Consider the following 20,498-nt stretch of genomic DNA (forward strand, 5'->3'; position numbering starts at 1 on the left):
TGTGAAAAACGCTCCCAGGTCGCTAAGAAGTCAGAGCCACTGTTGTCAAATGTCATGTACATAAGGAAAGACACATCTCTCCCTATGATTTTTGGCAAATCCACTTGCAGCAACTCGTGATGAGCCCACACATAGACTGGGCCTACGTTTATGGGCCCCTCTTCAGGACCATTTCCCTGTCTTCCCAGACCAGCTCCATCCATGAAACCTACCCTAGCCATGTTCAAAAAGAAGAGTGTGTCATCCCTTCCTGTGGCTCTCAGTAGACTCAACCTATAATAATGATCACTTTGAGAAGTTAAATAGGCTAGAAACTATGATTATCAGCATAGACATCTAACACATCTGATGATTGATAAGGGATGTTGGACATGTCTACCTATCCACAGGTGGCCTCCAGGGGCCAAGGCTCAAATGCCAAACCCAAGGACTTTCTTTTCCTTTACCAAAATTAATACCCTTTAGAATAATGTCAAGATTGTTTCCCCTAATTAGAACATGCCCTCTCAGAGGAAGCTATTAATGTACTTGTTCAACCTGTCCCTGAGGTGAGAGTCTTGGATGGTGTGTCAGTTGGGTGGGTCATGCCTGACTGGAAAGAGTAAGGGACAACCAGAATCCCAGAGGCAGCTTGTTTGTATCCAAATAAGGCCATGGGCAACGTGGCAAAGATGGTCCTTCAGGGCCCTTCTGGTTTGCAGTGTAACACCACATCTGGATGTGGACGCGTGTTAGGCTGCATGACCTCCACAAAGAACCACATTCCATTAGCAAGACCCTCCCTAGGGAATGAGAAGAGGGGCACTGATGGGAATGGATGTGCCTTCAACATAAATTATGTGAGTGTGTCTGTATCTTTAACAAAAAATAAGCAAACAAAAACAGAACAAACACACCACCACCACAACAGATTGTTTCCTTCCCCTGAAGACCATGTTCCTGGATAAAGAGTACTGATTTCTGTATTTGACTTGAACTTGACATTGGAATAGAATAATTCGTAATGATTTTCAGAAGTAGCTTTTATCCTTCATGGTGTACATTTGAAAAAGTCCTTTCATCACGTTGGGACATTTGCCCTCATCTGAGACAGACGTGTGTTACACAGCATTGTGATTTAACAGGAGGATTACATAAATGGTCTCCACAGGTGAGGTCAGCTTAGACCTTCCTGTCTAAGAAATCAGTGTTAAAACCTGAATAAGGAAAACACTAGGGAAATGACCTTATATATTTATAAGTTTTCTATTTCTGTTAAAAAAAGTTGACTTAAGGTATAATTTGGGGACACACTGAATTATTAAAATAGTCTCTATATTTATAACAGATAGAATAGGCCAGCTGATTTGGAGTCATGAGCGTCTTCTTTGGGAAACGGGACTTCATCTCTCCGATTTTCTGTGTCATGCACTTAGCAACACACCACATACAACAAATAGTGAAAATTTTAGGAGGCAGAGGATGCCTGAATGATGGAGATACTTGGGGGAAAAAAAAATGAAGCTCCTCATTTTTACTGCTCAAGGGGACAGGCGATACTGTCAAAAGGCTTCATTTCTATTAGCTTCCTGTTTAGAAGAAAGAATCACAACCCTCTTTATAAGGCTCTCCATTATATCACATTCTGTTGTCAACATTTTACGTCCAGTTCTGCCCACAAAATGCTGAGCCCCTCTGCACGAGACGGCGTGTGAGAAGGCCAGAGGGGTTCCTCCTAATCAAGTCTTGTTTTTCCTTTGACCAACCACCATTACAGAAGAAAGAGGAATCAGTATAAACTTGGTGTTTTCCATAATTGCAACATTAACTCCTTCATGGACTAATGGAATCGGAAATTTGTGTGTTAAAACTTGTTTCACTGTGCAGAGTAGAGAACAAGTCACTTATTGGATTGAAATCTAGAACTGTTCTGGTATACAAACCTGGAGTTTTAGTAACTGTTTCATTAACTTCTCTCACTCCTTTACCTACAAGTAAAAAGACAAATTATCATTTTCAAAAACATGTATTTTTGAATAAGTCTGAAAAAATGTCAAATTGAAGCAATTTTCCTTTCTCCAGATTTCTTGAGGTTCTACAAAATATGAATGTCATATACATAGCCACTTTAAACCCCTGTATTCACAGCAGAATATCCTTCGTGTTTGTGGAAAAATGGAGATTACTGGTGCAAACCAATGCCGCTGTAAGAGGCATCGTGTGTTACAACAGAGAGCCTTGCAAATGAGGGTGGGTTATGGCCCTGTGCTCACTCCTGTTTGGGAAGTACTGGCCGCAAAGGGAAGATGGCCTACAAAATCGCTAAGATTTCATAACCTCTTTTAATTTTCCAAGGCCTCGCCCAAATTGATAGAAGTATGAGTGGATAAGGAATAACACCACATCGTTTCCCTTGCGGACTGTTTAATTTGGTCTATCACGTTGGATTGAAATCAAAATCTCTGAGCCTTTACGGTTCCGTGTCAGACTACAAATTACCTTTCTAAAGTTGGTTTTCTTCCATTTCTGAGAGTGAAGGTTGAGGGAAACACAAATGCCTTATGAATTCCTCATTTGATAACTATAAAGAGGCTCCAGGAAAGGAGAACTAAAGTCACAGATTTTATCACACTCCATAATTTTCCTTCTGCTGTTAGTGTTTGAGGCCTGTATGATCAACGTTTGGTGGAGCATCTGAGAGATCAGCTATTGTCAAATCTGACCCTGATTCATTACTCTTATTTGTAACTGCACAAAATTGTGAGGAATTAATACATTTTCATGCTAATTGCTTTCATAATTTAAAGGATCAGAGCTTTGTAAAGAGTAGGTCAATGTAAATTCCACCAGCAAACAGCTCGTGGTCTTAAAAATAACAGGTAGTTTAGTTTATATGTCCACCAGTGCTTGGTGATATTCGCCCATTTGCGTTTGAAAAATGTACATTTTCCAAAGCTATGGTGCATATTCCTGTCCTTTTAACTCATAATGCTTTTCTAGAGGCAAACAGCTTCTCTCCGTGGCTTAAAGTGTGAATAGCAAATAATACTAAGTACAGATCGGCTTTCACCGGGCCTCCGTTGTACCCAACACTGACTACGCACACGTTCACACACACAGCTCACCACATGGACACAGATTCGGCTGGGGTGACTGACATCACTTCTGTGACGCGTCGTCCTGGTGGACCTCACACCCGGAAGCTAGCCGGGTGGGCTGCTGGCGCTCCTCTGTGCTGGGCAAGGATGTGCGCTCCCTCCCTCACCAGTGACTTACTTTTGCAGACGGGTGATTTTCCTGTCCATTTCATATCTGCTTTACACGTCCTGTGCTCAGACCCAGCCGCGAGGAAAAATCCCGGATGGCAGGTGTACACCAAGGTGTAACCGAAGGTGGGGAGATCGATCGCTCTCACGTCCGCGTTGGCTGGCGTCTCGGGCTGTCTGCAGGTGTGGGCTGAAACAGCACATATTCCGTTAGAAAACACAGACCGTTGTTTATGATAGACTTAGCACATGCATCTAAAGAAATAAGGAAATATGCCAAAATTTGGAAATGACTGTAAAGTCAAAATTAAAACAGAAAATTCTGCATACGGTAGCTTTAAATATCCCCCAAATTCTCTGCAGTGTTTAAAATGCTGAACACTTGGGATTTTTCAGATCTCTCTACTATCCCTCCCTCCCACCCTCCCTCTAAGTATCTATCTGTCATCTATCTATCTTTCTACCTATCTACCCATCCATCCATCTAATCCCATTCTCTACATTTATGTGTGTACAATCAATTATGTGTAGAAATTTAGAATATAAATCACAGCATTGAAACGGATCACTTCTGACATACTATTCAGATAAATAATACATTAATTGCCCTAAAAGACCAGTCCTATCATCTAAACAAAATGGGCAAATATTTAGAAATATGCCTTGATTTTTGTCTGATGGCAGGTAAGAAATCTGTTATTCAGTTAAATGAATAGTCAATTTTGGTAAAAACTTAATTTGTGTTTAGAAACCTAATTTGAATATTATCGATTCTTATTTCCCTGAAAATCTGATTTAAGAGTGAATAAGATTGCAATGTTTAAATCTCCAGTAACTTCTCTTTCTTTCTGAAGTTCATACGTACGTCTCAAGTGAAGGACTTGACCGATGATTATAAAACAAGCTGACAATATAAAACTGACAGATGCAATTGTTTCCAGTGTCAGGATATTTTATGCTTCCGTAAATTTTCAGCATATGAATACCAGGTATTTTCAAGCTCCAAGCTGTTCCGACTCCCACATGTGTACATATAGACATATATGCATGCTGGCTGTGCATGTGATCTCGCATATGTAATTTGACTAGAGTATTAGCAACGATAATTTTGAAATAAACACACTTCTAATACTGAGAAATACACAAAAAATCATATCTTACATACTATTAAAATAATTTTTCATAACATTCTATTTTTTTTTAGGTTTAACACAGTAAGACTAAGATTCTGTATCTTACTAAAAGGATAGAGGATGAAATACTGGCTTATGGATGATTCCTATAACATTTCTTCTATTTCTCATGATTAAGTCAAAAAATAAAATTTGATCCAAAGTAATGATTTGAATGACCAATTCATATAGAGTTCAAAAATAACATTTAAAATATTTCTATTAATATTGTGACATATCCCGTGATCCATTTTACCCTTCTTTCATGAGCTGATGTGAACATTCTAGAAGAAAGCACACTTAAGAAAGCTTTCTTTCTGCGGGTGTAACTGATGGCATTCACCTATCTTCCGTTTGGGCAGGTTCTCGGACTTGAGTGTGCCCCACTACCACCCGGAGGGCCCGCTGAGTTACAGACTGCTGTTCCTGCCCTTTGCTCCCACCTGTACCCCAGCCCCCGAGTTCCTGATTCTGTAGGTCCTGGGGTGAGGCTTGAGAATTCAAATGCTACCACACTAGCACGGTCTGCTGATGTTGCCGGTCCTAGGGAGTCAAACTCTGAGAAATTCTGGTTTTGGGAATCAAAGAAGATCCAACAAACAAAAATAGGGCAGCTCCTCATTATTTCTCTGGAGGGTAAACACCTCCTAGACATCCGAGAATAAACAGGCCATTTCTGGCTGTGGGGGAAGAAGTAACACTTACGTATACACTCAGTCTGAATTCCACTCCAGGTTAAATTTGCGAGGCAAGTGCGGGTCGTAGAACCTTGAATGTGGTAGCCTTTCCTGCACCTGAAAAACACCGTGCTTCCAACCTACAGAGGAAATCCAACATTAGCTCTGGGGCAGAGCAGACGGACGTGACATAAAGCCATCCTGCTGGGAAGTGCATCCCAGGGTGCGCCACACCAGTGCTACTTCTCACCAGCATTGGGACACTGTTGTTCACATCCTGCGTCACGGCTAGGCCGCTCCACGCATGAGGAGACTCCGCTAGACACAGTGAATGATGGCCAGTCACGAGGAGTTTATTTGGGTAACAAAAATGTGTTTTTCTCTTTCCTTTCAGCCTTCCTCTTGGTTTGTGATGATGATTTTTCCCCCTTTTCCATTCTTTCCCTGCTACTCCATTTGGTATTTATTAAATAATTACTTTTGTTAATGCTTCTGGGAGCCGGCCAACTCCTGCTCTATTTTAGGATGTCTCAAAACTCAATCTGTTCCCCTGAAGCCTCAGATACGTGAACTACTTGTTGCCACCTGCATGTCTAAAATACTTCCCTCTGGACCTTCGCAAGCTAACCTCCCCCGCCCCTTAATACTCGGTATTTTGGTAAATTTCACTTCCTCTGCACATTCTCTCCTGTCTTGCAAGAAGGCGTCATACATGGCTTAAGACAGCATTCGGGAAGGGTCTGTATGTTTATCTGCCTTCCTCACCTAACAGGACGTGCCTCGAAGGGAAATCTGCAGTGCTCTGTAAAGATGTTTTTAAAGGATGAGTTAGGGTCATGTGTTGAAGGGAACCAAACAACTCCCCTGATCACTTATGCCCGGGACATGGGACCAGGTTAGGGGGAAGAGAAAAGGGCACAGAAATGAGCTCACAGAAAGGTGGTCTGTGCCTGAAAGGCAGCTTTGTACCCTCTGCACTTGTGAGTGGAACCAAGTCTTTTCCTAAGGCATTGATTATGAAGCCAAGTGAGTGTACAGGAGAAGAGTCCATCTGGTCCTTGCTCTGAGGAGACAGACCCATGCTTCATTCATTGACCTTTGCTTTCTCATCTGTCCAAGTTCTCATTTCCCTCGTTGGGATTTGGGGAGGAATAACTGAGTCACATGTGTGGTAATAGTTGCTGCACTGAGCAGTGATTGTCCAAAAAACATAGCCATTTCTTGCCATTGGTGCCCAAAGTAGGGATTGGGGTTTATATAGAAAAAAAAATTCAAATTTATCTAAACTGACAAGGAATAAGGGATTTGAGATTCAGAGGTGGGAAAAGGTTAATCTGTCACCTGTCAGGATGGCCTCCACTGAATTTCCTTGTCAGCATGTCACTGACCCCATCAGACCTCCTGCAAACACGCTCGATTATTCGCTAGCGGGAAGACAATGGAGAGCCTCTCTCATGGAGGGGTAGGAGGAAAAGACAGTGTCCTTCTCGGTAAAGTATCTCCTAGCAGAAGGTCCCTGACTACTGCAGATCGATCGCTGTAAATTCACCTGGTGTTTAGAGCTGATGGGACGTGGAGGGCTAGAGACGAAAGGGTAGTCATTTGAATCTCACAATTAACACAGCAGGACACGAGATATTCTGAGACTAAAATGGCTCACTCTGCGTGAGCATGTTTCAGAATATGGTGCAGAAGGGAACAAACAAAAATCTGTTATATTCAAAACGTAATGTGTCTGATGAGCAAGAAAGAAAAAAAAATGTTTTGAGGAGATTCCTGACTGTGTCAGGCACCTCTTGAAAAGATGGTATCTGTGTCTGTAGCTTGTTCGCAAATCTCGCTTTTGGATACTATGTATCATTCTTTTTGGTGTAACTTTATTTTGTTATAAGGGGTGTGAGAAGTTTATCCATCCCTATTCCTGTTTTAGGAGAGACGGCAGGGATAGGCTGCTGAAAGGAGTCACCACAAATGTTGACTTCACATGGGCTCCTCAGGGATCTAGAAGTGCTCAAACCAGTGGTGAGTTGGCAAGAGCTAACTCACATGCAGTATTGCCCAGGAACCCCATGTATGTGGCATTACAGTTCTACATGCCAGAAAGCATTGACCTGAGGATTCAGCCATATTGGAGACCTGATATCAAATACACCAGATTTAACTCATTAGGCACCCTTATGACTTTCCTTTGTAGGGTGTAAGAATGCCATCAGAAGTAACCGATGTGTGTTAGAGCCAACCAAACGAAAGTTTTAGGTTTTAGAATTTTTAGGTTTCAGTACAGACTGGGGGGAGGGGCTGAAGAAAGAAGTCTTTTATTCTGAATTAATGGGGTCCCTAACTTGAAAGCACTATACATATGTCACTAGGGCTTTCAAAGCCATGTCGTCATACAGCTCTGAAGTCACTCGATCACTTTAGATGGTGGAAACATTTTATTTCAGGCTTCATTACCTTCCATTTTCGGTATTCCTCTAATAGTACCTAAAGCGTTCATGTATTTTTTTTTTTTTTTTTGCGTTCATGTACTTTTTATTTAAAGAGTCAAATGAACGTGAAAAGCGATACTGAGCATGCCAGTAATTCATACAGAGGGATCACACAGAAGAGAAACATCACAACGTAGGTGTACGCTAAAGGGTCCGCATGCATTTTCTCCAGTTTTTGACTCGAAAATGTACTACTCTTTTCCCATTATATCAGGTCACTAAGCAGGGCCTTTTTCTGTGTAGCTACTCGGTGACCAGTCACTCCAATTTGAGAATTGCTGTGTCATTTCAGCGGACAAAAAGCACCCAATTATGCACACTTTCAGATAGAAATTAATACGGCAACTGATACTGTGTGAATGAAGAGACACCCAGCTATCCCAATTCTGACAGTTAAAGCCTCAGGCACAAATCCTCTCTGGATGTATTTGTTTCAGAAATATACTGTGAATCAGACGGGGGGCATAAAAACATGTACATATGTTCAGGTGTCGTCTCTATTTTATACTTAGAGAGAAACACAGTACAATAAAAGTGGAATACCTCATATCCTCTGGAGCTATTCTGTATCCCAAAGTGTGGAGTACCAGGGTCTGGGCAGGAATTATGAGCAGGGTCTGAATTTCACATAGGGGGGAAAAATGAAAGAAAGAAAGAAAGATAGAAAGAAAGACAGACACACAAGTGCCAGATATTGTTATTATAAGGATTCCAATATTTTTACTAAAAGGTCTTACAAAATTGAGAAAATTATATTTTGACAAATGTATGAGATTTTTGCATGAAAGTTAAAAATTAAAGTAAATTGCTATTTTCATCTTCCTTTCACACTGTAGGTATTGCCCTTTAGTCCTTTACCAGATTCTAAAGTGATCTGTGTATTATTTTCTGTGTTGGAATGAACATTCTTTCCCATTTTCTGGTCCAACATACTATATTGGCTGTTTCCTGATACACTATCTTCAATAATTATGATCCCTTAGATTTAAGGATTTAATTAATGACAATCTCTTTTAGTCATCCATCACCTTATTGCAATTTCTTAAATTCATTTTCTTTGAGAATTCCAAATGAGAAATACATTGAATGCTTCAAAATTGAGACACATGGTAGACCCAAAGTCACATTTTGCCCCTCAGTACATGTACAACTTGAGCAAGGAGGAGCATGGAGCTTCATTATTTGCTGCTCTCTAGCCGCCACGGAAACATTTGTTTTCAAGAGAAACATGGGAGGGAGGAACACCTGTCTTAGTATCGAGCTAGCAAGCGTGTAGCAATGGTTTGAATGAAACAGCAGTAACGTGACTCTTATTAAAAACAAACAGTGTGGGACACCTGGGCGGCTCAGTGGGTTAAAACCTCTGCCTTCGGCTCAGGTCATGATCCCAGAGTACTGGGATCGAGCCCCACATCGGGCTCTCTGCTCAGCAGGAAGCCTGCTTCCTCCTCTCTCTGCCTGCCTCTTTGCCTACTTGTGATCTCTGTCAAATAAATAAATGAAATCTTAAAAAAAAAAACAGTGATTCAGTGAGTTTATTTCTGAGCACCTTTGTTTTTAAGTAGAAATCATTCCATTTCTTAGAAAACAACCAGGACTATAAATCATTAATTGTTTCCTGCAAACATGCAGAACATCTCTTTTTCAGCTCAGTACAGCTGGGTGAAAAAAATTAGCCCATCAGTAAATAAGTCTGTGGCAGTGAGGTCTGAAGAAATCTGCTCTTAGTGGAAATGAACCATTCTGGTATCTATGCCACTAATAATGTGGCTTTTGACAAATACAACTTGTATCTGAATCCTCTGCATGAAACAGAAATTTCACCTAAAAATGTGGGATTTAAATCACATGGAAAGCATCTTCTGACTTGCAAGATTCATTGTCATATTCTCGGTCACCAGAATGTATGTGCCCCAGTCCTCCCATCACTGTTAGTGCGGGTGGCTCGGGGGGACAGACCTGTGCACAAGAGACAGGCACCGAGGGGACAGGCACTGAGCAACAGCCAGGCTGTCTTTCCCATGGTGGCTGCTCTGGAACAGGCCAGTCCTAGCATCTTCAACAACACTGTCTTCCCCTACAAGAATGCACCTGCTGCTGAGGTGGGGACATGGAAACAAGAGAACAAAGTGTGGCAGGTGTTTTAATAGCCTCCTAACTTCAACTCCAAATTTGGTCTGTACCATTTAACCAGAGTAGCCAATGAGAGCTTCCACAGAGAATGATCTATGGGAACATTGTGGGAACAACTATGGGAAGAAATGATCGGATGTTAGAGAGAAGGTCCGTATTCCCAAGCACCCTCAGGGCTGCCTCTTAGTTCTTACCGATGCAGGTGGGCTGTGTGCCACTCCACGTGCCGTCTGCCTGGCAGGTTCTTCTGGACGACCCCACCAGTACAAAGGGAGATTTGCACTGGAAGAAGACTTCTGACTTATAGGTGAAGCTTTTGCCACTGAGTCGCGCCTCCGCAGGGGTGCCTGGGTCTCCGCAGAAGACAGCTGTGGAAGACAACAAGGAGTCAGCTAATGGTCTGCGTCTCTGGGTCAGATTAACTTCTCCAACTTGTGTACTGGGCGTCTGCAAAAATCTTTGGTATCACTATTCAACCCATCGATGACTGAGGGATCTGCCTTGAGCAGGGCGGCCTCGAATGAGAGCCCCTGCCTCCCGTGGCAGGGCCAGCAATGACGGGGACTGGAAATCGCTCACGTGGGTCCAGCACATGGAACCCCAGGAGCCAGCACTGCTGGAAGACTTACGCAGGCACTGGGGGACCTCTCCTTTCCACACGCCGTGGCCTTCGCAGGAGAGGATGGCGGAATGAGAGGGCTGGAAGCCATCCACGCAGCTGTAACTTACGCTGGCACCCCAGCGGAAGTCCGTTCCCTCCACTTTTCCATGCAGCACGTGAGGTGGCTGACCGCACATGACAGCTGTTTCCAAAAAACAGACGAGACTGAACGTCCAGGGCCTCTGCCCCGCTGCAACCCTCAGATGACCCACATTTTCATTTCACCCAAATTATAAATGACATCTAGGTTGGGCTGTTTTCTTTCAATAAAAGGATGATTGAGGAAGACAACAAATGAAAATAATAAAACTTTTCTCCAGCATTTCTTCATTAATTTAGATCAAGTACAAAAAAGCAAAGCCAAGTCACAGCATACCCCACTGTAAGAGAAAGCAGGATTGAACGTGACCTTCTCAGTAGGTACAAGGCCAAGAAAGGAAGAGATACTCGTATTTAATACGTGTCTTTTCATGGTGGCTCCAGAGGACAAATCACTCATACAGCATGAGCACAACCTTCTGGATTTATGTGCACAGATGGTAAACTCCCTGTATTTTTCACATCTAAAGATAGCACATAAGATCCGGAGATATAGACTGTTGAAACATTGGCTGAGTCATTAAAAACCAGGGAGTTGCATGGTTACAGAGGTTCTGTGCTATACTCCTAGCCACTGCTGCGCAACGTCCCTGAGCCTGACGTTCACCTTGCGAGGGGCCGCAGAGATGAGCACGGTTCTTACAGATGATCGGCAGCTCACGCTGGCCCCACATGGCCCCTCCCAGTCTGGCCGTTACAGTGCAGGGCACTGGGGAACACTGCACACATCTTCCTGGGAGAGCCAGGAGCTTTCTGGATTTCACCCACTCTGGAGGAAGTGTGCCAGTGACAGAAGGCAGCAGGAGAAGGGACTCAGCTGTACGTATGTCCTCACCCATGTTTTCTCCTGTGTGCTCACACTCACACATCCTCATGTGAAGAAGACACAATCACACGCAGAATCACACGTGCACAGCCAGCAGCTGGAAACAGGTCTTTCCAGTGCCCTTCATCTCAGGCATATTTTCAACCAATGTTTCTGAGAATGCACATGGTAGTGGGCGGGAAACATGTGCTCTGGACAGGAGAAGCAAGTGGACAGTCCTCCAGGCGAGAACAGTGATGAGTCATGTGGTTCCACACAGGGCATGAAGGGGGGTCAAGCCTGAGACCAGTTCAGAGGGTGAAAATGGTCTCATCTGGAAGGGCCTGGTTGGCCATGGAGGTAATGACACCCACCCTATCAGAAAGGGAAACAGAAGTTGACGAAAACACAAGATATCCCAGAGAATGGACCACTGTACGGGCCGCTGTCATCAACATCAACAGATGAGTAGAGCCCTCTTGACACTATGCTGTGAGTTTCAGTCAACATTGTCTAGTGCTGGCTTTGCAATGGCACCACGTTAATATGGCAGGTGGAAGGACAGGTGACACGGTGATCCCTACCCCCAGTGGGAGGGAAACAGGGTCCCAGAACTTGGCTGCCTCAGAAGGGAGAGGAAGCCATGTGCTTGAGCACTGGGCTCTCACTGAGGCTCACACCAAGCTCTGTCCTCATGAAACCCAAGCCCGTCTGTCTCTCGGAGCCCACTGACGACCACACCACTGCCCAGCATCTAGCACACGACTCCCACAGCACCGTCTTCGATCCTAGGCCAATAAAGAGCCAGGTGCCACACTCGTGTTTGGGGCCAGCCCTGCTAATGTCCCAGCTCTCTCTGTGGCCCTCCCACTCCACTCTGGCCCAGCTGAGAAGAAATCCTGTGTGTGTTCCCTGCAGTTGCTGGCACAGGGGTCCAAACCATGCAGACCCCTGCCTATGGACAACTTCCACTGGGCCCCCTCCTCCATCGCCATCAGAGCCCACCCCTGCTGCTCTGCCATTCAGGCCACTTGAGGCTTCAGCCTGCCCTGCTTTCCCTGAAAAGTCCAACTGCATGAGTCATACATGTTCTCATACCACCTCCATATTCCCATGGCAGGTTCGGTCCCAGCAGCCGGACCCCCCAGAACACCATGGTACTTAGGTTCTCTGCCATTATTTGATGATCAGCTTCTCTGTCTAAGCTGACTTGAAAGTCCTATATTTACACTTCCTCATCATCTCTGCTGTAAGCCTTAATAGAGCTGGGGTTAACATGTGTATCAGGAGAGAGGAATGTGCGGATATTCAAAACAGACTTAGGGGCACCTGGGTGGCTCAGTCGGTTAAGCATTTGCCTTCAGCTCAGTTCATGACCCCAAGGGTCCTGGGATCAAGTCCCATGTCAGGCTCCCATGTCAGGATCCCTACACAGGGGGGAGTCTGCTTCTCCCTCTCCCCTTAGGGTGTGCTCTCTGTCTCTCAAATAAATAAACAACATCTTAAAACACACACACACACACACACACACACACACACATTAGTGGTAGCATGCTTGTCGTCTGAGTCCCAACACCTCTTGTCTCTGATTTGTACCCTGACCCTTTACTAACTCTGCGAGTCAGTTTTTCCATCTCTAAAACTGAGATTACCGTATTAAGAAAATGAAGTGATTTTTGTTTGCAAATGAGCTTACAGGAACTCCTAGCACACAGAGGGACTACAAAAATGCTTGCAGATGCCGCAAATGTAACTCAGTAAACACTTCCATGTGCGTAAGACCAAGAATGTGATGGTGCGCACCTTTGCAGACCGGTTTGCTGCTATTCCACGTACTGTCTTTGGTACAGCGGATGGTGGATGATGTGATGGGCTCCATGAGGTAGCCGGGATCGCACTGGTAGCTCACGGTCTTATTGAAGGTGAAATCTGTCCCAAACTGGATGCCATTTGCCAGGGTGCCTGGGTCCCCACAGCTTATAACTAATGAGCAGAAGACGACCAAAAAAGCATTAGAAAAATACAAAATTACCATTAAATAGTCATGGTTTCTGTTCAAGTTACTCCTCTTAAGTGGCAATTCAACATGATTGAGCAGAAAATTGTTATAGGAACACCGTCGTCCTCTGACGACGCTCCTGACTGGCTGTCAGGAGACAGTGTGTTTGGAATGTGATCAGAGAATTAAATGTTTTCCTTAGTTCCCTGGAAAATAAACGGTCTACTGACATTTTTTTGGACCCAACTTTACAATGTCCAACCAAACTGGCCACTGAACAGAGTTTCAGCCATGTAGATTAGAAAGTGAAGAAAGAGCTCCAACTGTCTAACAAATCGTCACCGTGCAAACATGTGTATATCCTTTTATCCTCTATGTATTAAAAAAACAATAAAATACTTTAAAAAATAAATGAATCTTTCTCAGTCAAGTAGATATCATGGTCATGGCCTCAAGTGTCCATGACAGTGACCACTAACCTGTGCAGTCAGGGGCTGTACCCGTCCAGGTCCCGTTGGCCGTGCAGTGCCGCGTCATGAGCCCTGAGGTCTTGTAGCCTTCCCAGCAGGCGTAGATGACCGAGCTGGAGAACAGGATGCCGTCGCTGCTGACTATCATGCCATTGGTGGGCGTGCCAGGGTTTCCACAGGACACGGCTATGGGGGCAAGGACACAGAGAGAGTGAGCTGCTACCAAAATGACTAATGTCAGAGACCAAAGGTGATCAGTGTAGCAGATGACATATTTGTTTTTTTTAATAGGCTCTATTACTATGGAACAGGTGTGATATGCATTTTACTTTATGATTCCTGCCATTATTTTCTCTGTGAGTTACAAATGTGAAAGTTATATTGTCCTACTATTCCTCCTGAAGTACATTATTCAAAACAAATTAAAAGGTGAATTAAAGCACTGAAAATCCAACGCCTTGCTACTTTGAGATTTAGCATGTTTATAACACACACAAAAAAAGAGGATTGTTTTAGAGGATCTATATGGTATTAGCAACTCAGAAGGGCCTCCTTCATGTAGGAGCAGATATATTTTCTTTAATTTTGGACACATGAGGTCATACTGCACAACGGTTGGATAATTCCTGTTGGAACACGAGGGATGCCTGAGGAATATGAATTACGCCTAAACGGCCGGGCAGGTGATCTCCTCGTTGCTCCCCCTCTAACGGCCTCTGTGCTAGTTGGTGTTGGCATGGCTCCGCTCTCCACTTCTCTCCAGATGAAGTAATGCCACGTACGGGCAGCGAGACGCCGGCCGACGACAGGCAGGCTAACAGCTCCAAACTCCACACATGTCCCTCGCACATACTTCAATCAGCAAAGCAAACTCAGCAGCTTGGGGGCGTGTATCAAGGTGATGATTTTAACCCAGAACAAGAGTATTTTTTTTTTTTGCCTTTTGTACATGAGTTTATTTATCGCAGAATGTTAAGTTTTTCTCCCACACAATGTGCCGCCAGCAGTCAGAGAAAGAATGTGACCTTTGGCTGGATTTTAATAACGGGAATGTATCCTGAGACCATTTCTGAGAATGACCAAATATTTACAAATGCTGTGGCCTCTCTCATGGTTCCACTCTCAAACTTAGCCTTGAGAACAAAGATAGACTCTTCTTAGTACGGAAGGAAACAGATTATGAAATGTGCGTAGCATAGAACTGTCATGTAACAGACATTTAGGGACTCGCCCACCATATGACGCCGACGGTCAGCTCGGACTAGATCCTGTCTGACGAGCACAAAGCATGTGTGCTGGGGCTTCTCCACCTGAACCCACAGCAGACAGAGCCACTCTAAGACAACCCTTTCTCCTTGAGGGACCTGCTGTGAACTTACAACCCTTCCTCGCACAGATCTCTCCGCAGTTTCCTGGCTGCCATTGAAATGAGATCTATTTACCAATCGTGAAGCAGATGATACTTAACATTCTCCAAAGCTCAAAAGTTCTGCTATGGCTGTAATATCAATTGAAATGTCATATTGCAAACACACCAAGAGGTTGGACTCTCCAAGACAATTATTCAACAAACACTGATTTATCATTTAGTACATGACGGTTATTGGGTAGATGTACTAACAGAAAGCCTGGCATGGAAGAGAATTGTATTAATCTAAATCATAATTTAGCAAACCAAAAGACAATCATGTTCTTGTACTTTATTCTAATCATATCTGCTATTAAAATCTGTGTAGCAATTTTTAAAAGTCACCTGTAAAGGATAATGCTAAAATGAGACAAGAGATTGGTGGACATATTCAACTTAATTTATAGATACGTACATTGTCAGTAAGAGAATACCCATCATTATGGGTATTCACCCATTGTCAGTAAGAGAATACCCATCATGATGATGCCATTTTAACGTTTAGAAAGTCCCTCAAATACTGTGTTCTACAAAATCAAATTCATGGTTAACTTTTTTTTCCTCCCTGATAGGGACACTTTCACTTATGGTTATGCCCATGAAGATGAAGACTAGAAATTACCCTCAATATGTCTGTGTTCATATTAATGCCATCATGATATAGGAGGACCTCTTAAAGATAAATGGCAGCTTGCATTTATAGTCAGCAGAAGGGAAACAAGATTTTTTTATAAGTAAAAAATTAAAGCTCTTTAAATACTTCCTTTCTTTCCAAGTACATTTGGTTAACGTGACTCCTTCCAGTAAAAGATAATTTTCTTTTACTTGATTTATAATAAAAGGCCACTACACTTATGCCGAATCCACTTCCTGTCTACAGACACCAACACTTCACATAGCATGCTGTATTTCGATCATGGCTGTTAAGTTGAGCTAAATAGCTTTGGTATGAGTCTTGGCTCACACAACTTAAGTGAATGTGAATGACCAAGCTCTTGACATGTAGCATCTTCACTTTAAAATGGGTATAATAAAGGTGATTGCTCTCAGTTGTTTTAAGATTAAACACACACTGTGCAAAATGCCTTGAGCGCAATCTGGCATCTTAGCAGAAGTACGGGTACACATGGTAGCTGATGTGTTGTCATTTTCGTTATAATCACTCTCATCACACATCTATTACCTGTATGAGATGTAGGCCTTATCACAGTCTCATGGGAAAGCGGATTAAGAGTTGCATAAGGCAACTAAAACCAATGATATATTTAAGCAGTTTCCTAAGATCTATTCATTTGGAAAGTTCAGTCAATGAATCTATAATTAAAAGACCGGATTGCTAACAAAGAAAACATGATTGACATCATGGAAATATATTAGAAATATATTTGTACACTCTGAGGAGCAGAAAGACAAAAGAATGAACAAATGTGAAGATACCCAGTGGTATAACTGGCTCATCATTAAGTAGAACAATATATATATTACAGAAATCCCAGAGGAGATTAAAGTGAAAGAGACTGAGAGATCATTTGAATAAAAAATGGCTAAATCTTCTCAAAATTGATGAAAGACACAAATAATACAATCCAAGAAACTCAACAAACTCCATGTAGGATAACCTCAAAGAGACCAACAAAAACACAATCAAATTATCAAAAGATAGAAAAAATATATTGAAAGCAGCAAGAAAGAAGTAACTTGTTATGTACAAGGAAGTGTCTAGGATTATTGTCTGAGTTCTCAGAAAAAAAATTGATAACAAACACAATGAGAAATATATTCAAAGTTATGATGGGGGCACCTAGGTGGCTCAGTCATTAAGCATCTGCCTTCAGCGCAGGTCCTGATCCCAGGGTCCTGGGATCAAGGCCTGCATTGGGCTCCCTGCTCGGTGGGGAGCCTGTTTCTCCCTCTCCTACTCCCCCTGTTTGTGTTCCCTCTCTCACTGTTTCTCTCTGTGTCAGATAAATGAAAAAAATCTTTTTTAATAAAGTTATTTTATAAGAAAAAAAAAGAAATACAAGTTCTTTGATGATTAAATTTTTAGAATATTTTTATTTTGTGTTTTATGAAAGTTTCTTTTCTTTTCTTTGCCTTACAGAATCATTTTTTATTGTTTATTTATTTATTTTTTAATCATTTTTTAAAATTTATTTTCAGCGTAACAGTATTTATTGTTTTTGTACCACACCCAGTGCTCCATGCAATCCGTGCCCTCTCTAATACCCACCACCTGGTTCCCCCAACCTCCCACCCCCCCACCTCTTCAAACCCTTCAGATTGTTTTTCAGAGTCCATAGTCTCTCATTGTTCACCTCCCCTTCCAATTTCCCCCAACTCCTTTCTCCTAACTCCCCATGTCCTCCATGCTATTTGTTATGCTCCACAAATAAGTGAAACCATATGATAATTGACTCTCTCTGCTTGACTTATTTCACTCAGCATCATCTCTTCCAGTCCCATCCATGCTGCTACAAAAGTTGGGTATTCATCCTTTCTGATGGAGGCATAATACTCCATAGTGTGTATGGACCACATCTTCCTTATCCATTCATCCATTGAAGGACATCTTGGTTCTTTCCACAGTTTGGCAACTGTGGCCATTGCTGCTATAAACATTGGGGTACAGATGGCCCTTCTTTTCACCACAGAATGGGAGAAGATATTTGCAAATGACAGTACAGACAAAAGATTGATATCCAGGATCTATAAAGAACTCCTCAAACTCAACACACACAAAACAGATAATCATATAAAAAAATGGGCAGAAGATATGAACAGACACTTCTCCAAAGAAGACACACAAATGGCTATCAGACACATGAAAAAATGTTCATCATCACTAGCCATCAGGGAGATTCAAATTAAAACCACATTGAGATATCACCTTACACCAGTTAGAATGGCCAAAATTAGCAAGACAGGAAACGACATGTGTTGGAGGGGATGTGGAGAAAGGAGAACCCTCTTACACTGTTGATGGGAATGCAAGTTGGTGCAGCCTCTTTGGAGAACAGTGTGGAGATTCCTCAAGAAATTAAAAATAGAGCTTCCCTATGACCCTGCAATTGCACTACTGGGTATTTACCCCAAAGATACAGATGTAGTTTCTTTTCTTTTTACCATTTATTCAAGTGTCCCATCAGGTTCTAAGGCTTTTGGTAGATTCAGAAAAGATGATTCATCAGGAGAGAGTTGCTCTCAGTGGGCTGAATACATGGTCAAGGCTATCATTAAGTGGAAATGAAAAAGTCACTGATAAGCCCTTTCTATAGGTAATAATATGTGCCCCCCAAATCCAGACCTATGATAACAAGTGAGAAAAAAAACAAAACAAAACAGAAAGCTACAGATTGTCCAAAATTTTTTAAAGATGTGTGTTGGGGGGTGTGTAGGATCATGTACTTATCCCTTCCTGTCATTTGCCGTTCTAGTGAGAGTCAATTACACTATTATTTACTCAGCCTCCCATGATTTCTATAAGGTGCAGGTTTGGAGGGAGTCGGTTTTGTGAGGAATAGCGTAACTATTTGAAAACATCAAATGTATTTGAGAAATGCTTGCCATATTGAAACATTTCTACTTCTTTCTGTACACAGATTTTAATGGCCAAGTTTCTAAGGATTTTATAAGAAACACTTGAATTTCTAACTTTAGATAAACCAAATGTTACTCTAAAAATACTTGTATTTAGTCTGATTCAGGTGTATTATGAAGTGAAATCCAATTAAGCTCTCCTAATCAAATAAATGAATTCACTTGTTTTGCTGGAGTAGAACTCAAGGTGTTATATCACAGCACCAAAGTGAGATTTCTGCAGAAAGACATCACTCACTCTCAGCTGTTTTAAATTTTTTCAGCTTTTAAATGTGCAAAGTAAAGGGCTTTTTATATCAGTAAACCTGACATAGAATGTATAGACCCGTGCCCTCTCCAATACCCACCACCTGCATGGAGCACTGGGTGTGTTGCAAAAACAATGAATACTGTCACGCTGAAAATAAATTTAAAAAATTAAAAAAAAATTTTTTAAATTTAAGTTAAAAAAAAAAAAAGAATGTACAGACCCAAGTGAGCGACCATTCTTAATAGAATATCAGTGTATTTAAATGAGATTTGTTCTACTTTTAGGAGCTATATTTTCCCAAAAAATTTAGTAAACTTTGTTTGTGGGGGGCAGGTGTGGAGGGGCAGAGGGAGAGGTAGAGAGAGAATACTAAGCAGGCTCCCAAAATGGAGCCCAACATGGGGCTCGAGCTCACAGACTTGAGCTCATGACCTGAGCCGAAATCAAGAGTTGGTTGCTTAACCAACTGAGCCACACAGGCACCCCAATTTGGTTAACTTTTAACCAATAATTTTTCAAACATCCTTCTGCTCCATTCTTTCTTTATTTTTTTCTTCTAGAACCTCAATTAAAAGTATGTTGAAATATTTGATATTATCCCATAGGATATCATTGTTCTTTCTCCTTCTTCCTTTCTGTTTTCAAATTGAATAATTTTCACTGATCTGTCTTCATGTTAACTGACCCTTCTGCCATTTTTAACCTGCTAAGCTCATCTACAAAATTTTTTATATCAGATACTGTATTTTTTCAATTCCAGAGTTTCCATATGATTTTTTTTTTATTATTTTCATTTCTTTTGAGATTCCTTATCTGTTTACAACTCTAACTTCAGTGTGTGAAGATATTTTAAATAGCCTCTTCAAGCCCTTGTGCATTATTTTCAACATTTGGTTCATCTCAGGATTGTATTCTCAGGATAAGATTCTAATTTTATTGTCTGTTTTGTTTGTTTGTTTGTCTGACTATGGGTAATATTGTTATGAGGTCTGCATATGTAGTAATTTTTTATTGAATGCCAGACATTCAATGCCTAGAAATTCTTCTAGGATACTGAAATAGAACTTGCAGAACAGAAGAATTTCTAGGATACTGATACCTAGAATAATTTCTACTGCATCACCTCACCAAGCTCCTGGGTTTCACTTTCCAACTGCATAATAAGAAAAAAATACAGAATAATGGGGGGATTATGGGCTCACCTCCCTGATTTCTCCTACGCACTGTCTGTTGTTTAATAAAATAATTGTCTCATATATTTTGTTGATTTATAGTTGTCCTTGGTTAGAAGGCTAACCTATTTTCATTCAACATGTCATAGAGTGAAGTGGAGCTCTTATTTAGTTTTCATACTATTTAAATATATTCTGGACCAACAATTCCCAGGTATAGTATAGAGGGAAAAGGTTAGATGGGGTGTAAATGTAGGTTACAAAAGTCACGTATAACTTTGAGGTACCATATGATAGAATAGAAAACACTCTGTTTTTAGT

The 20,498-nt window shown here is 41.9% G+C and overlaps 1 protein-coding gene across 1 annotated transcript in view; it reads right to left on the reverse strand.

Annotated features, from left to right (window-relative positions):
- Positions 1 to 20,498, reverse strand: part of LOC111144434 (CUB and Sushi multiple domains 1) — a 1,720,260-nt gene that overhangs the window by 13,057 nt on the left and 1,686,705 nt on the right. The window contains exons 57-64 of the mRNA XM_022498737.1: positions 13,760 to 13,936; positions 13,085 to 13,264; positions 10,346 to 10,519; positions 9,911 to 10,084; positions 8,127 to 8,200; positions 5,123 to 5,234; positions 3,256 to 3,435; positions 1,923 to 1,967 (exon numbers count right to left, since the gene is read on the reverse strand). Coding sequence (XP_022354445.1) covers positions 1,923 to 1,967; positions 3,256 to 3,435; positions 5,123 to 5,234; positions 8,127 to 8,200; positions 9,911 to 10,084; positions 10,346 to 10,519; positions 13,085 to 13,264; positions 13,760 to 13,936 — 1,116 coding nt within the window. The remainder of the gene's footprint in view (positions 1 to 1,922; positions 1,968 to 3,255; positions 3,436 to 5,122; positions 5,235 to 8,126; positions 8,201 to 9,910; positions 10,085 to 10,345; positions 10,520 to 13,084; positions 13,265 to 13,759; positions 13,937 to 20,498) is intronic.

Source organism: Enhydra lutris, unplaced genomic scaffold (assembly GCF_002288905.1).
Source record: "Enhydra lutris kenyoni isolate GAN:26980312 unplaced genomic scaffold, ASM228890v2 scaffoldscaffold11, whole genome shotgun sequence".
In the NCBI taxonomy this organism is placed as follows: domain Eukaryota; kingdom Metazoa; phylum Chordata; class Mammalia; order Carnivora; family Mustelidae; genus Enhydra; species Enhydra lutris.